Source organism: Nannospalax galili, unplaced genomic scaffold, assembly GCF_000622305.1.
Source record: "Nannospalax galili isolate Female #2095 unplaced genomic scaffold, S.galili_v1.0 scaffold777, whole genome shotgun sequence".
NCBI lineage: Eukaryota > Metazoa > Chordata > Mammalia > Rodentia > Spalacidae > Nannospalax > Nannospalax galili.
In genome coordinates this window covers 3,466,747-3,485,143 of record NW_008341810.1, presented here as the reverse complement: position 1 = coordinate 3,485,143, position 18,397 = coordinate 3,466,747, and the positions used below count along the sequence as shown (strand labels likewise).

Genomic DNA, 18,397 nt, shown 5'->3' with positions numbered 1-18,397 from the left:
AAATGTACTTTTTTTTTTCCTTTAAGGTATATGTCAAAGAATTAGGTACCCAGCAGACTAGTCATTTTCTGGTTTTCAAAGTTACTGTTTTGGAGTTGAGGAGGTGGAAGGCTTGAATAGAAAAGAATCCTGTGTTGACAACCCCTACCAACTGTGAAGTGCAAAAGAAAATGACAGTCACCTGCTTTAAGGCAGGGACTCCTCCCCTTCCCACTGCTACCCCAGGGGTCAAGTTCAAGGCTCAGATAGATTTACTGTGAACTCACAGCTTGACGGTATTGTGATTCTCCATGACCATGGTTTGTGGGTGACAGAGGAATGCCTGGCTGTATTTTGGTCACTTTCTTTTCAGATGCGCTGCAGAGTAAATAATGTCTGGTAATCGCTGGCTCTAGTTCTCTGGATTCATTTCCTGGGACAGCCCAGGCCTCTGTCCCAGCTTTCTCTAGTATCTTTGGCGTTTACCCCTGGTATCCATTCTTCTCTGTGTCCAAACATTCAGGAGCTCTGAGGTCTGTGTTTCCCAGCGTGAGGCCCCAGGTCTGGTGCCAGGATGTAACCTAATTGTATCTGGTTCATGACAAGATAGACCCAGAAATTGGGAGCAAGCATTCAGAGGCTTTTAGAACCATCTGACAGCACACTTTTATGTCTGTTGAGGCTGACAATAAACACTTGGGGTTTTATGCGGAGGTTTTTTAAAATTCATTTTCCTAATACTTCATATTGGTTACATCTTACACAAAAGCATTGGTCGGGGATGGATTGAAGAACTCCACTCTTCTACCATTAGATTGAATCGCTCCAGTTTAGCTACCATAGTGGCAGTGGTCTCTGAGGGTCAGGATCTTCCCACTCCACCCCCACCTCTCAGGGGCTCAAACCATTATTGATTCAAAAAGGGAAGGTTGGGGATGTGGCAGGCTCTGCTCTTTGGTGCTCCTTGAGTGTTTGTTATTGCTGATAGGAAGGTGCAGGTGGCAGGCAGCAGCTCACTCCCCAGAGGCCATCCCTTCCTGCCTGGCGCCTGTCTTTCCATCTGGGAGAGAGGGAGATGCATGTTGCTGCTAGCTTACTGAGAGGATCCATGAGTTAATCTCTAGGAACATTCTGGAGTTGGGTGGAAGAAAGGCAGAGGTCACTGCCTGGGAGGGAACCAGGAGATGTCAATCAAGAACATCTCTCATTTCCACTGTAGTGCCTGCAGCCAGTCTGTCCTGTGCCCTTAAACTGTTCTCCCCCAAAGAAGTTTGAGATGTGAGGTGGGGGATACCCCTTCCCTGCCTGGATCTTCCCCCAGGATGCCCAATGGGGCTCACACTCTCCTCTTCCGAATCTTTCAGTGTGGCTATTCCCCACACTCTTCCCTGTGCTTGTTTTGTTTTTCTTTAGAGTGCTTAATACCTACTTAGTGAGCCATCCTTGACTCTTCTGCAGTGTAATGTAACATGTAATGTAATCAGTTCCATGTGAGTTCATGGGGGCACTGGGTTTTGTCTATTTTGTTTACTATTTGATCTCCAAGTCTAAGACAGTGCCTAACACAAAGTAGGCACACAATAAACATTTGGAGTGAACAACAAACAGGGTAGGGGCAGGGAAAAGCCAGCTGTGGCCAAAAAGGAGCCTGTCCCTATAACTGTCCCTTGGGTGCTTGACTTAGAACCAGGGGGAGTTAAAGCCAGGGGCTTTTAAACTGCACCTGCTGGGTGCCAAGCCTGGGGTTGGGCATTCTGTGTTCTCTGTGTGTCAGGTTGCCACATAGAAGGTGCAAAGTGCAGTGTTAGCTCTATTCTACAGATGGAGAGACTCAAGGGACTCACATGGGTCACTCACATAAAACTGGGGTGTAACTTTGACTCTACCCAGAAAAGTTTCCACAGATAGCTAGTTGGGCTCCATAGTTTCTTTTTTTTTTCTACCTACAAAAGGGAGACTACTCTTCCTCATCCATCACCAACTTTTTAATCTCATTAGAACAGAATTCTGGGAAAATAGGAAGCAGGATATTGCAAGGTATGAGCCTTGTGGAATGGAGATTGTACTGAGAGGAGCCCAGAGCACATGGGGAGGAGGGGCTATCCCAGTTGAGGCTGGTTTCAGTGCTTTTTGCTGGGATTGCAGATCCCTCCTGAGGCTGAGACCAGAACCCTCAGCCAGGCCCCTCATCTTCTGTTTTTCGCTGTGTTAGGGAGCATCTGCCAGGAGCTTGGCAGAGAGGAGGAGAGAGAACCAAGTTCCTTGCCCTTCATGGAACTTATGCTTTTGCAAGGAGAGGGAGGCAGGAAGTAAAGAGTAAGCGATACACCATGAAGTAAATTATATGGTATGTTAGAGGGTGGCCTGAGCCTCGGACAAAAGGCACAGAAGCGAAGAGGAGGCTGGCTGTGTCAAATCAGTAGTCCAGGGGCCTGTGGGGATGGTGACCTCTATGCAAAAGCCTGAGAGAGCTGACTCAGGGTGCAGGCACTGACATAGGATCAGGCCAGGTGTGTGGGACAGAAGAGGTCAGCATGAAGGTTGGGAGACTTTGGAGGTAAACACAGAAGGCCATCCCAATGGGCTGTGGAGGCAGGATGAAGGGGGTCAGAGACAAGTGACAGTCTCTTCTTCATAGTATGTCTCTTGCTCCCTTTTTCTACCCAATATACTTATTCCCCAAAGTATTAATTTGGCATTGAAGTCTTTGGAGATGTAGCCACTAAAGGTGGGCTATCTGTTTATATTTCTGATTTGGATTTCCACAGCTTCAACATGAAGGAATCGGGAGACTAATCTCTCTGCATGCCTCTTGGAGTGATTCCTGGGCAGACACCAGCTTCTGACACTCGCTTGCTCCCCACCTTCCCTCCTTCTTTTACCCTCATCCTGAGGCTTCTAGACACTTGCCCATACACAAGCCCCATGTGACCGTCACTTTTTAACTTGCTGGTCATGTCTTTGCCAAAGGTAGATGAAAGCGTGATCAGAGAGGTGAGAATCAGAACAAGTAATGGTTAGCAAAATAAGGACAGCTTTCTGTAGAAGAGGGGATGAGCTGGAAGAGCAAACTGAAGGCCGAGTAGATGGAGGCATGAAGCTGGGTGAGGGTCAGGAATGTGGGGGAGCTGGATAGGAAGTGTCAGCAGGGCTGCTCTGGGCGGATGAATGGAGCTGGCTGGCCAGATGATTCATCCACAGAGCAGACCCTGGGTCTAGGCAGAAGGCAAAGCTTGCAGGAGGGGAAGCTTGTCGGTACAGGAGCAGGGCAGGAGATGGGGTGGCATCCTGCAGGTTGCTATGGAAAGCAATGGACCTGGGTCTCTGGTACCACATGAACCAGAGTAAGGGAATGAGGAAGTGGGAGTCAGTCCAGAAAACTGAAGAGTCATGACTGGACCCTGATATTGGAAATGGCTGCCTTCTAGAATTGCAATAAAAATTCTGGACATTCAGGTTGGGGAGATGGCTCAAGTGGTAAAGTGCTTGCAGGAAAAGAATGAGGACCTGAGTATGATCCTCAACTCTGTATAAAAGCACACGCAGCATCATACACCTGTAATCTTGGTGTTGAGGGGTCAGAAACACAAAGATCACTGGGGCTTGCTGGCCAGCCAGTCTAGTGGAATTCGTGACCTTCCAGTTTAATGAGAGACCCTGCTTCAAAGAAAAGAAAAGTAAGGTGGAGAGCAATTGAAGAAGACCTGACATCAACCTTTGGCCTCCACATGCCTGTGCACACACATGTATGCAGACCTGCACACATGTGCAAATACACAATTATTCATACAAATTCTAGGCATTGAGGTAGCAAAGAAAAGCTCATTTAACAAGACACATTTAAAGGAGGGGGAGCAATTATGTAACCATGATAACGAACCATTTTCTACAGGAGAACTGAACTCTATCCATTTTCAAAGTGGGCATTTTATTACATGTGTTGGGGATGTGTTTGTACATGTGTGTGTGCCCATGCAGACGTAGAGGCCAGAGGAGAACATCAGGTACCCTGCTCTATCACTTTCTGCTTTATTTCCTCAAGACATGGTCTCTCACTGAATCTGGAGTTAGGCTGGTGGCAGTGAGCCCCAATGATCCTGATTCTGGTCCCCATGGTACTGGTGTTACATCTGTGCACACAGCCATACCTGGCTTTTTATGAAGTGCTGGGATTTGAACTCAGATCCTCATGCTTGAACAGCAAGTGCTTTTACCCACTGAGTCATCTCCACAGTCCCCAAAATGGACATTTTAGAGATGAACTCTAATGCAATTTATGAAATAATTAAATTTGATTGACTCCTCTGTAGCTTGTTTGTGTGCCCTTGTGAGCAGTTCTGGAAACAAAGAACATCCCCAAACCGAGGCTCACTGTCTGCCTCATTCCCCGATCCTTTAGCTGTCACAGCATGGCTGCCTTGCAGCCTTACAGCCTTACAGTTGCTCTCAGGCCAGGAAAGCTTCCATTTATCCATGCTTCCCTTCTGACTGCTGCTATGGTATGTTGGTATTTTCAGGCTAATCTTGCACAACTCTTGAGAGAGTCTCAGGACCGAAATAAACATCTGGGAGAAGAAATTAAAGAACTTCAGCAGAGGCTTGGCGAAGTCCAGGGTGACAATAAGGTACCGTGAACAATGAGGGGAAAAAGCTCTGCCGAGGGAGTGCACGCTAGAGTTTGTGTAACACAAAGGTACTGCAGCGCCGGCTGAAAACTTTCCTATAGATTTTTACATTTGCAATGAAAATTCACAGTTTAGCATTTTTAATCTTGAGTACTTCCCCTTTGTGTGCTCACGTGTGCGTGTATGTGCACGGTTCTGGGTTGCTCTAAAATATTGTCCCAACCCTTCCTAGAACTTTCATTATGTTCAGCTTGGTGGTGGATAACATGTGGTTGAAAGCAAAATAAAACCCAAATGCTCTACTTTCCCCTTCTACACAAATAATGAATTTGTGGCTCAGATGATTTGGAATTATTCACATTCAGTTTTGAATTTTAAGTAGTCGTCCTACTAATTATGTTCACATAACCAATTTATTTTATTGCTAAATTTGGCAATTTGTATGGAACATTGCTCAAAATCCACTGCTTGGTATTAATCAAACTCCCCTGTTGGCAACGTTAATTATAAAATATGAACTCATAAACTCCAAACTAAATGTATGCACTTGCTCTCTCCCAGCTGAAGCTGCAAACAAAAGCACGATTGAAAAAAGGAAGAAAAACTACTGAAGTTTAATTCTGTCCCCCAAAATCATTTCCTGTTTCATGGAGAGAGATTTATTTTCAGCCCCTTGCCAGAGGCGGCCTTTGCAACAGAAAGGGTGTTAGATTTTGAGAACTGTGTTGTCTCTGTGTTCAGGGTCACTTTCTTGGGAGATGTTTTCTAGATGTTACCAAATTCCTTGACAAAAATGGTGGCTTTCATGTTTGTGTGGAGTTGTTGATTATTGGAATGCACCATTTTGAAAGATGAACAGTCTTTAAAAAAAATGCTTAGAGCTGCCTGGGAGACCCTTCCACAATTGCCAGAGAGAACCCTTCCACAATGAGGATCAGAGACAGTGCCTATTGCTGGATGGGAAGCTGGTGTGGATTCACTATGCCTCCCCCACCCCCTGGTTCATGCACTAGAAATTTAGTCTCTGTGTTAGTTACTTTTCTTGGTGCTGTAACAAAATATCAGACAAAGGCAACTTAAGGAAGGGTGGCTTTGTTTTGACTCCCAGTCCCAGGGATGCTGTCCATCATGGTGGGAAGATCAGACAGTGACTGTGCCATAGTCAGGAAGTAGACGGCGGTGAGCGCTGGTGCTCCACTACATTTAGGATGGGTTTTCCCGCCTCATTACCCTCATCTAGAAACTCCCTCACAGCCACACCCAGAGATTTGTTTCTATGGTCATTCTAGAGCCTGTCAAGATGGCAGTCAAGTCAACCATCACAGTCCCCAGTGTAACAGTATTTCTTGAAAGGGGTCAGAACCTTTAAGTCATGGGGTCTAGCAGACTGGTCATGACCACCCTCATGAAGGGATTACTGTCAGTCTCCTGAAGTAAATTGATTTCTGGTTGTTCCCCAAAGAGTCAGTCATTATGAGTTATTGTAAGATGGGGGTCACCTCTCTGCCGTCTTGCTTCCTTGTCAGCTGACACCTTCTGCATATGCCACTGAGTCCTCTTCCACATTCTTAGCACGATGGTACCCACTGTAATGTGCTACAGCCATGAAGGCCTCATCAGGGGACCTCCAAAACTCTGAGCCAAGCAAACCTCTTTACTATATAAAGTACCCAGCCACTGGTGTTTTGTTACATAATGGAAAATAGGGCCTGAAGAATTGACTAAGCAGTTGGGAGTGCTTGCTGCCAAATTATGAGGACCAGAGTTTAGATTCCAGCAAGACAGGCAGAGACAGGAAGATCTTTGGGGTTTGATAACTTCCAGCTTAGCAAAGAAAACCGAGTCCAGGTTCAGGGAGAGACCTTGCCACAAGGGATGGAGGAGGACACCTGATGCCCTCTTCTGGCCTCTACCTTTGGTCTTCCATGCATACACAGTGGCATGCACACCAACATACATGTGTGTGCATGCACTCACACAGATATATACACGTGCAAGTAAATAAACAAATACATGAACACATGAACATTTTTAAACGGGCTGTCTTGTTCTCCATTATACTACTGTAAAAAAAAAATAAACCTCTGTATTTGACATAAACTTGAAAAATTAGGCTGTATTCTTGGTCATGAAATAGGGGTAAGAATGCTCAGGAAAGGGTCTCCTTAGCACCCTGCAAACTCAGCAGGGCTGCATGTGACTGATGTATTGCACACTATGCATCATTCAAGCCTGTTACCTAGGTACTAGGTCAGAGAGGTCAAAGGTCAACTCTTCTTGGTCACCCTCCAAAAATAACAGCAAGGCATTAGCAGGTTTTCTAATGAAATGTAATTTCTAATGAAAACGTTGTTTTCTTTAATCTCATAAACATACGAAGTGGGGACTGGAGAGATGGCTCAGCAGTTAAGAACACTGACTGCTTTTGCAGAGGACCTGGGTTTGAATCCAGGCACCCACATGGTGGCTAACAACCATCCCTAACTTCAGTTCCAGGAAATCAAATACCCTCTTCTGTTCTCCACAGGTACTGAATGACATGGGTACACTTATATATATGCAGGCACATACACATAAAATAAAAATTTACATAAAATAAAAATTTATGCACATAAAATAAAAATAAATAAATTTTACAAAAATTTGAAAATATGAATTGAATTTTGAAGACGCCACAGTCCCACTGAAGCATTTTGAAGGTGTGATTTTTTGGATGCATGGTTCTTTTTAATGAATGTGTTCCCTCCCTACTTCCTTTTGTTATTCTGAGCTATGCCTGACCTCACCTTTCTTCCTGCCTTATCACTTGGGCCCTTTGATCTTTTGCCTTTTTAAAAAAATTCTTCTCTGTGTATGTTTGTGGCATATGTGCATGTAGGTGCACATGTGTGCATGCGGAGGTTGATACTGGAAATCTTCCTCCATCACTGTCCACCACATCTTTGAGTCAGGGCCTCTCAGTAAAACCCAGAGCTTGCTGATGTGTCAAGTGCCGCTCCATATTCTAGTAGCTGGACACATTTGTCAACTTTGTTCTCTCACCTGAGGTTTAAGATTTGGTGACTCATTCATGACCTGGGAGGTAATCTGTCACCAAAAGGTGCCGGAGGGTATTTATTATCTTATTCACCAGACCCCCCACTCTATTTCTGGCTTCTCCCCTTAAAAAAACAAGGCCAAGGCAGTAACTGATGTTTTAGAGCTGGCTCAGTCCCTGGAGTTATTTTCAGGCCCCTGTGAGTCATGGCCACCCTCCTCCCGGCCCACCTCCAGGCTCTAACATGAAGGCTAGATTGCTCATTCCCAGTGGTGCTGGGCCTCTTGAGCTTGAGGCCTCTGCTCGAAGGTGGCCAGGGCTGTAGGTAGAGAATGGTTAAGCCTTTATAGCCTGAGTGTGTGTGGGTGTGGGTGTGGGTGTGGGTGGGTGTGGGTGGGTGTTCTTTTTTAAGTTCTTGTTTTCATTCATCATGCCAGATTTTTCTGTCACCCTCCAGATGCACCTCCTTGTCCTTGTCACGGCGATCCAGGCCTCTGCAATCTCACCCCCACTGGTTTCTCTAGCCATAGCTTGGTTCCAGTCCCACTGCCATGGTGCCCTGTGCCTGGGATCTTTGCATTGTACCTGTGCTCTGGAACCTTCTTCCCCTGGACTCTTCTTCCCATTCCTGCTAGATCAGGTCGTGGATTAGATGTGGCTTGTGCCAGCTCTCAGTTCCTCTGCATACCCATTGTGCCCTGCTGTGCCCCTCACACTGCCACTTGTATGGCTCTCTAGCCTCAGGGCTAGAAGATGAGTGCTTGCCCTGTGCTGTAGCCTGGGATCCTTAGCTCCCAATGTGGTGACCTAATTTATAGTAAATCTGTCATGAAAGAATGGAATGCATTAAATGAATGTGTGAATGAATGAAGTGAAGGAAAAAGGGAACCAAAACAACAGCAAAGGGACCAGCATGATGGCTCATGCCTAACTCCAGAGGCCCAGGCCAGAGGATTTTAAGTTCAAGGCCAGCCTGGCAACATGGGGTGTGACACAGGGGTTCAAAAAGGAGGAAGAGAGAGCCGAACACAGTGCCTCCACTCCAGCATCACAGTTCACCATGTGCTGTGAGGAGCTCAGAAATCTAGAAAACAGAGCTAGAAAAACAGTCTTTCAACAAGGGACAAACACATTGCCAGCCCTCTAGAAGGCCTGCCAGCTGTGGGGGCAGAAGACAAGCTGTGGTGGCCAGAGGACACTTGGGTCAGCTGTGCTTGGGGACAGTCCACTTCCACTCAGCAAACTTCATAGCTGGGTGTTTGCTGCTTGGAGGCAGGTATGGTCCAAGGACAGTGTTTGTTGAATGCTGTGACCATGGGAAGCTTTATCTCTGGGTCACCATTTTAATGGTGACCCTTTGCCATGGTAAGGGAAGTGACTGTGGGTGTTAACTACACTTGAGAACTGGGTGCAGGGAATGACCTGCCTCAGATATTTTTGAGGAGACTGATTGTTCCATTTGTTCAGCTAGAGCCTCTGCACCCTACATACCATAAAACATTTCCAAATGGCTTCTAGAAGGTTTGCAGCTACCACGGCTATGACAGCTTAGCTCTCACACAGGCTGAGGGTGATGGTGTTATGACATGGGGGACCCTAGGACCTTTTACTACCTACCATCTCTGGCTAGTGCTCAGGAATTGGGGGGCGGGTGCTCCCAGATGAGCACCAATCCCCAACCCAGGTAAGAAATGTGACAGGGGAAACTTACCAGGAGCTATCCCTTCCTCAAATTTTCAGTTTTTTTTGTGTATGTGTGTATATGCATATGCATATATGCAGGTGCATGTGTTGTTTAGGCATATGTTCATGCAGGTACATGCCTGTGCTTATGCATGTGTATCATGTACATCAGGTGTTTTCTTCAATTACTTCCCACTTAAATTTTTTGAGATATGGTCTCTCACTGAACCTGGAGTTTGTTGACTGTCTGGCCAGCAAGTCCAGGGATTTCTTGTCTCAACCTCCCCAGTGTTGGGATTAAAAATTTCAGTTTTTTAAAGGTTAATTAAGACTTTGAGGAGGGAGGACTCTTGGTCCTACAAGTCACCCTGGGAAATCCTTTTCCAGACTCTGGGTGGTACAGCACTCTCGTGTTCAACTGTGTAGGAAAAAATCCAATTATGTGGAAAGACCCCCACCTGTACTAAGCATGCTCTGAATGACCTTCAAACCCCTGGGCTCTCCTGCCTTCTCCTGGATGTGGAATGCAGAGCAGGGTAAGGGATGGGGACCTGGAAGAAGGAGGTCTCTGGAAATTTAAGGGTCTAAGAACCAACTCTAGCAAAGGTCATCTGAGTCTCAAGAGAGGAGCAGGCACTAGCTCTCTGACAGAGGAGGCCGGGCTTGTGGCATTTGGCCAGCCTTCTTGGCATAAGGACTGATATCGTGACAAACATCAGGCCACCAAAGCAAAGTCGTGAACTTGGAATTTTGCCTCCTCAGAAGAGCCTGCTAAGTGGCGTACGTGGAGCTGGCTCAGGGCCCGGGCTTTGAACATGCCCAGACCCAAGTGTGTGTTCCTGCCCAGCCCATCACTGTGTGCCTCTCCCAAGACCTCAGTGTCCTCATCAGTACATTGCCAATAATGGTGGTGGCTAGGCTTCTTGTCTTGACCAACACACACCTGGGGACTTACTATGTGCTGATTCATGTTCTAGCAGCGCAGGCTGCATGAGGGACTGAGAAACACATGGGTTCCAGTCTGGAGCTTAAATGCTGATTGGGGAGACAGACGGAAAATAAAACACATAAAAGCCATCAGACAGTGCTTAGTGTAGGAAGACAAGAAAACAGGGTGAGGAGATTTAATGAGGGAATGCATGTGCAGCCTTGCTCACCATGCAGCTCTCAGCGTGGGAGGATACTGCTATCTTTAGCATGCCATAGGCCCATGTTGCCTGAGAATCCCCTCATACCAGAAAGGCATTGCAAATTTCCCTCCTGTGAACCCACTGCTTCTAGGGACCATGGTGTGCCCCAGTGGAAACCATGCTCTCAGTGAGAGATAGGCCTGCCACTTGGCAGGTGACCCACCAAACTCAACCCTCCTCATCACTACCCAGACGTGGCCAGAAGGCGGCATCATTGCTTTGCACAGAGCTTCTGGAAGCTCCTATGTGCCATGCACTCTCTGAAGGGAGCACCTGTTAAGTCCTGCCTATGGCAGACACCCTCAAGCCCTCTGGGACAGTGACAGTGGAGATGGCTTCCTTGTGTATAATCTTTCATTTTGCTTCACTTTAGGGAGCATGACACTTGATAAGCAGTGGATCCTTTACATAGCACAATGGGCAAAGACGAGAAAACTCATGCTTTTAGCATACTGGCAAGTTTAAATCTAACTGCTGTGACACTGGAGAAACACGGGTTTTGCCCTCACCAACTGGGAGCCCTAAATGCCTGTTTGATCTGGTGTTGGCCCCATAAAACCACAGAGTCCTTCTACAAAAGGATCTCGGTTGCCGCTTGGTGGGGCAGGTTTGGATGAATTCAGCAAACCAATGAAGTCAAAGCCACCAGCCAATAAAGACAGACCAATGAGTGTGCAGGTGGCTAATTAAAGTCTACATTGTTTATTAGAAAAGGAAAGCGTACTCAGCTGTGGCCGTCTGTCCTGGCCTTGGATAAGAGCTGTGGGGGAGCTCTGCATAATCAAAATGTTCCCCTAAGTGCTTCAGAAGGAGGTCCTATTGGAGTAACCTCCAGAAGGGGATGCGCTGTTGAGAGGTGCTCACTTGTAGCATAACAGAATTTTTGAGACAGGGTCTCATGTAGCTCAGGCTGGCTGGCATGTAGCCCAAGGATGACTTGGAATGCTGATCTTCCTGCCTCCATGGCCTGAACACTGGGATTATAGATATGGGCCATCTCACTTGGTTTTATGCCTCGCTAGGGATGGAACCCTGGGCTTCATGCCTGCTGGGCAGTCAGTCTACCAGCTGAGTCACATTCCCATCCCAGAAGATAATGACTTAGAACTGCCATGAAGGTGAGTGATCATGATCCTTAATACTCCATGTGCTAGTATTGCTCTGAGCGTGACCATGTGATCACGGCAGCGTGGCTTATTTTACTCATCCTATAGATCACATGTCAAAGTCACAGCACAGACCTGGCTAAAAGATATCAGAACTTATTTTAGCACACTATCCACAGTAAGATGAAAAGAAGTCCAAAGCATCTTTGAAACCTCTAGTAGGGGTGCTATAAAGACTATGGTGCTGAGAGCAATGTGAGCTGAACTGTCAGTAGTTTGAGGTCTTCCTAGCTGTGTGATCTCCAACCAGCTGCTTGACATCTCTGAGTTACCATCATTCTCTTCTATACAGTGTCAATAGTAGTCCTTACCTGCTAGGGATTGGTTGGGTTTGATTCATTCCACACATGTACTCTGGGGATGGAGCTAGAAACCAAGTCAACCAGTCCCTGCTCACATGAAACTTGTCTTCTCTCTGTTCTTACAGACAGCAAGCAAACAGATTCTGGGATAGTGAGTTTACTACTGTGTGCCCGTGGCTGTGATTGGCAGCTAGGGATTGGTTGGGTTTGATTCATTCCACACATGTACTCTGGGGATGGAACTAGAAACCAAGTCAACCAGTCCCTGCTCACATGAAACTTGTCTTCTGTCTGTTCTTACAGACAGCAAGCAAACAGATTCTGGGATAGTGAGTTTCACTACTGTGTGCCCGTGGCTGTGATTGGCGCTCCATTCTTTGGAGGTGCATATTGAGAGTCTGAGAGTTGGAGGGTGTATTGGATGGGACACAGTCTGGGCAGGTCAGGGATGTTAGGAACTAAGCAGAAGAAGAGGCGGGCTGGCACAGTGCTTGGGGAAGGCCTGTACTCATATGCCCAGGGAACAGAGACCTGGAGGAAGGAGGGCAGATCGCTGGGGGTAAGGTGCAAAGGTCCTGAGGCTAGCCTGAGCATGAGGTGTTTTGAGGGTGACATTCTAGCCCAGAGCAGTTCTGTAGGAGCCCCTGTGCTGTGACTGTGCAGGAGACATGCAGAATGGTGAGACAGCACAGGCCAGAGCCCTTGACAGCCAGGCCCAACCCCATACTAACCATTCCAAAGACTTGCAACTTAAGTCAGTCACTTTGCATCTCTCAGTCTGCTTCCACATGTCTGGACACCATCATGACCAGCTAGATGCAGGGTCATCCTGGATAGCCCTTAAGCTTGCACTGGGTCAAAGAGACCTGGGCCCAGCCTGAGCCTGCCTCTCTTTAAGAAGGGGACACCAAGGTGTGCTTCTTGACTGAGTAACGTGGCAGAGGGCATTCTTGATCTGAGAAGCACCTGGAAACTGCCATGTGCTGAGCCTGACACTGTGGGCAGTGACCACTAGGCTCCTGTTGCTGTGGGTTCCACCTCAGGTATGCAGGGAGGCATGGCAGCTGGAGGCAGGGGACCTGGGGAAGAATGGCTGCTGCGGAGGTATCTAGGAAGCCTCTTATCTGAGCCCTGAATGAAATGAAAGGAACCACTGTGGGCAGTTCTGAGACTGGTCATGCCAGGGGCAGAGGAAATGCAAAGGCCCATGGGTTAACATGACCATAGTGTGATGAAGACGAGGAGAGCAGGCAGTACGGTTGAAGCACAGACACAGACAGCTCAAGATAGGGTCGGGGTGGGTGGGGAGGGTCCTGCCAGAACTTCCCAGCCCCAGTGAGATCTCTGAACCATCCCAGGGCAGGAGAAATTGCCTACTCAGCCCAAGTAGGGAGCTTGTTAATTGATACACACACCAGAGTGCATGTGACAGTCTCTCAAGCCCCAGGAGGGATGCAGAAACCTCACCATCTTGTTTTAAGTGACAGACTCTTTTTCATAGAGCTAGAACTGGGGTATCTACAAGGTTGCATCTATCCTTTTTTTTTTTTTTTTAAATCCAAAAGTCACACATGCCTTTACAAGGTTAGATAATTTGCCCAGGGTACAGAGCTAGGATTAGCAGAACAGGATCTAAACACAGACAACACCCAGGTAATAGCAGCTCCCACTCCTGGCCGCCTCTCAGTGTCCATTGTATAGAATGGATCTGGGTGAGTGAAAGCAGAGTGCTAGTGAGCACTGAGTGCCATGAGACGGGGAGCCTGAGAAGAGGTCAAAGAAAGAGCAGGTGACTGTGTCTCAAGGGCTAGAGAGATTGCACGGGGGGCAGAGCCTGCAGGGCCTGGGCAGCTAGGGAAGGGCTGGAGTTTTCCTGCTTCACTGTTTGGTTCTGTGTCCCTCAGCATATCTGATCTGCACCTGGTCCTCACGTACCAGCCAAGGACTCATGCCCACAATTCACCCAGAAACATGTTTGTTTTTGCTCTGCATCAGCAAACAGCAGTATCTCTTGGTAGCAGAGTAGGTGGTTCCCAAGGCCTTGGTCCATTTTTCCAGGTGGCTGGCTGTGGCATTGTGATAGCTTGTTTGAGGGTGTTAAGTGTGGGGAGCAGTGCTTCTTGGCATTTCTCATGATGGAAAGCCACATCCTCATGCTCTTCAATAAGCCTGAATCACAATCTCAGCTTCATCCAGCTCTGAAGACAGAGGATTTCCCTAATGAAGTTTTTGGGATCCCTGCATAGATGAAGATGAGGAACAAAGATGATGATGATGGTGGTAGTGATGATGATGGTGGTGGTGATGATGATGGTGGTGGTGATGATGATGGTGGTGGTGATGATGGTGGTGGTGGTGATGATGGTGGTGGTGATGATAGTGATGATGATGGTGATGATGGTGGTGATTGTGACAATGATGGTGATAGTGGTGATGATGGTGATGATGGTGGTGGTGATGACAGTGATGATGGTGATGATGGTGGTGATTGTGACAATGATGGTGATGGTGGTGATGATGGTGGTGATGGTGATGATGATGATGATGATGGTGGTGGTGGTGATGGTGATGATGGTGGTGGAGATGGTGACAGTGGTGACCATGGTGACGGTGATGGTGATGATGATGGTGGTGATGGTGGTGATGATGATGGTGGTGGTGGTGATGATGGTGTTGGTGTAGGTGGTGGCAATGATGGTGATGATGATGGTGATGATGGTGGTGATGATGATGGTGGTGGTGATGATGGTGGTGGTGATAATGATGGCGGTGGTGATTATTATGATGGCAATGATGATGATGGTTGTAGTGATGATGATGGTGGTGGTGATAATTATGGCAATGATGATGATGGTGGTGGTGATGATGATGATGGCAGTGATGATGATGGTGGTAGTGATGATGATGGTGGTGGTGATAATTATGATGGCAATGATGATGATGGTGGTGGTGATGATGATGATGGCAGTGATGATGATGGTGGTGGTGATGATGATGATGGCAGTGATGATGATGGTGATGGTGACAGTGATGATGAAGATGAGATGATAATGATAATGGTGACAATGTTGGAGGTAGTGATGGTGATAAATAATGATGATGGTGGTGATGATATTGATAATGATGACAGTGACAATGATGCTGATGATGACAGTCATTGTGAGAGTGGCTGATGTTAGCTAATCACCTACTTTCTCTGTTTTGGGGTAGAGCTAAGTATGAAAGAAGAGCCGCCATAGCTTCTTCAGAGCTAGGGCTCAGTCAGCATGGGGGATGCTCAGATCACCTGGATGGTCTTTAAGTGGCATAAACAGTCCAGGGTGTACTGTTCTATGCATCCTCCCAAAGTATAGCATTATTGGTAATTATAATCAGTATGACTTTATATAGGTGGCTGAATAAATGTAATAGATGCACATACATAGACACAGTCACTTTTCATAGTAGTGGTGGAAATTGCTCAATTTTTGGAATGACTTCCCTCTCTCCATCCCTCCTCCTCTTCTCCAGACACGTCTGTGTGCCATCTATCCCAATGCTCCTGACCACACCTCCACTCTTTTCATGCTGTACTCTCACCAGGGAGATGTGGAGGGCCAGAGAAGTTCAGTCTCATTTGTGGGGAGTCAGAGTGGGAAGTCCTAGGCATGTGACCCCAGAGCTCATGAGCTGTTCTTGAAGACAGGCTGGCTGTCCCTGGGCTCTGCATAACCATGGCAGAGACCTCCTTAGGTCCCTTCTGCTGACTGAACTTGAATTTAAGATCCAATTAACAGTCAACCTGAGTCTCACTTTTAAGTGTTTCAGCAGTACAGCCCTGCCATGTGAGAGCGATATTGTGTGCACATTAGACACAAATGATTACTAAAGTGTTACCTGACACTTAGCCAGCATCCAGTTTGAAGATGGTTCTCCTCTATGGAGTCAGGCCTCAATGAGTATGTGTAATAATTAATTGGCATTAAGCAAATATAATTGTGTGACCCTAAATGAAGAGTTCAGTGAAGCTGGCTGTGACTGGAAAGGCACAGTGGGGTTTCCTTATGTCAAGTTCAGGCTGTCTGTCTCACATGTCACACATGAGGAAAAGGCCCTGACTTTCAAGATACATCCTGGACCTCCTGTGGCCTCCTGCCAAGGGCTTGTGCTCTCCTGAGCCAGCTCCTAGAGTTTGACAGGTGCTATGTCCTGGTTTTTCTGTGTGTCTCTGGGGATGTGCTATTAGGGTCTTGTCCTGCCCCAGGAGCTGAGTGACATGAAAGATGTTTCACATTCCAGCTTTTGTGTGAATTAACCACTTCTGTTGTTGATGTGCCACATGAGGTTGCTGCAAGGCTGCTGAGTTTGCCAGCACTGGTCCACTGGTCCTGGGGGAGCTGGGAGGCTCCTGCCAGGTTCTACCACAGCGACTGTGTCAGCAGTCATCACAGTGGTGTTTTCTGTTTGCTTCCGTCCAATATCACGTTATTTAATATGGGTAGTTAATTTATCAGCATTGTGCTAATGAGTTCACCCATTCTTTAACCTAGACCAGGAGGAGGCTGATTTAATAAATTAATTTTCTGCACAAGGCACATGGTAGCCTTCCTTCTTGCACTTCTAAGCAGCATATCAGCACAAGTGGACCCATCACCAGGGGACCCCTTGCACACTGTCAGTGGGAGTGTGAATTAGTACATCCATGAGGATAATGCTTCAGAAATATAAATAAGGGGCTGGAGAGATGGCTCACTGGTTAAGAACACTGGCTGCTCTTGCACAGGACCCGAGTTCAGTTCCCAGATCCCATATAGCAACTAACAACCATCACTAACTATAGTTCCAGGGGATCCAACACCCTCTTCTGATCTCTGCAGGCATTGTACAGCATGGGTGCACTTACACATGAAGGCAAAACACTCATACACATAAAATAAAAATAAATACATATAATACATATGTGCATCAAAACATAGTAGTCGCACTACTGGTTCTATATCCAAGGGAATGAGGTCAGCGTATGAAAAAGATGCCTGACTCCCATGTTCATCATTTCACTACTATCACAGTACGCCATCAACCTAAGGGTCCATCAGTGGACTGGATAAAGAAGATGTGGCATACGCATGCAACATAAAAATAAATACATATAATACATATGTGCATCAAAACATAGTAGTCGCACTACTGGTTCTATATCCAAGGGAATGAGGTCAGCGTATGAAAAAGATGCCTGACTCCCATGTTCATCATTTCACTACTATCACAGTATGCCATCAACCTAAGGGTCCATCAGTGGACTGGATAAAGAAGATGTGGTATACGTATGCAACGGAATAGTATTTAGTCTTCACAATGGATGAAATCCATAAGACATTATGTTATGCTATGGGGGCGGGGGGAGGCACAGAAAAACAATTATCATGTGATCTGTCCAGTTCTTAAAAAGGGGTTTTACATGGACGTTGTCCTGGTTAGTTTTTATTGTCAACCTGACAGAACCTTGAGTCACTTGGGAAGAGGGAACGTCATCTGAAGAATTACCTCAGAGTCTGGAAACCTGGGTCAGCAATTAAGAGCACTTCCTGTTCTTCCAGAGGACCTGAGTTTTGTTCCCAGCACACACATCAAGTGGCTCACAATCACCTGCAACTCCAGGTCCGCATCCATGTTTGCTGCTGCAGAATTGCCTCTAGCTAAGAGATGGAAGCAACCTAAGTGTCCCTCTACTGATTAGTGGTTAACAAAAATGTGGTATATTTACAGTGGTATGTTTACACAGTAGAGTTCTATTCAGCAGTAAAGAATGATAAAATAATGAAATTTTCAGGTAAATGGATGGATCTATAAACTGTTATACTAAGTGAAGTAACACAGACTTAGAAAAACAAACGACATATGTTCTCCCTCATATGTGGCTCCTAGCACCAAATCTTTTTAAATTGCAGGTCCTTTTAATATGATGATGCTGTACAGCTGCCCCTTCTGCATGAAATAACTACCATCATCATGACTTTGGCTGAGCCTGATCGCTAAACATAGTCATAATTGGGCTTGTTGACAGTTGTGCTCATTCACTAAAGGAAGGCCAAGCAGGGTCACTGAACCCGCACCTGAATATCCAGCCACTCTTCCCAGCAAACTAATCCAGCCTTGGAAGACAAAAGAAAAATGAGGAAGAACCCAATAGAGGGATGCTTTTGGAAGCCCTTGTCAAGAAACTCCAAAGGACTTTCATATGAACATTTGAAAATTGCCCTGTTCTGACTTTTTTCTAGTTCACTGTCTAGAACTTGTAATGCTAATTACTCTTGCCTTTACTTCTCCTTCACATCTCCTATTCACCAGTGAAGGACTTCTTTTCTCCCTACAGATAAGAGTTATGCAATTTGGGAGTCTTTTAGATAGACTTTTCAGCATGGAAAAAGTCAGCCTG

The 18,397-nt window shown here is 46.5% G+C and overlaps 1 protein-coding gene across 2 annotated transcripts in view; it reads left to right on the top strand.

Annotated features, from left to right (window-relative positions):
- Ccdc149 (coiled-coil domain containing 149) overlaps window positions 1–18,397 on the top strand; it is a 114,482-nt gene that overhangs the window by 61,431 nt on the left and 34,654 nt on the right. For both annotated transcript variants that reach the window (XM_008837330.3, XM_029565538.1), the window contains exon 4: window positions 4,497–4,604. In XM_008837330.3, the coding sequence (XP_008835552.1) occupies window positions 4,497–4,604 (108 nt within the window). The remainder of the gene's footprint in view (window positions 1–4,496; window positions 4,605–18,397) is intronic.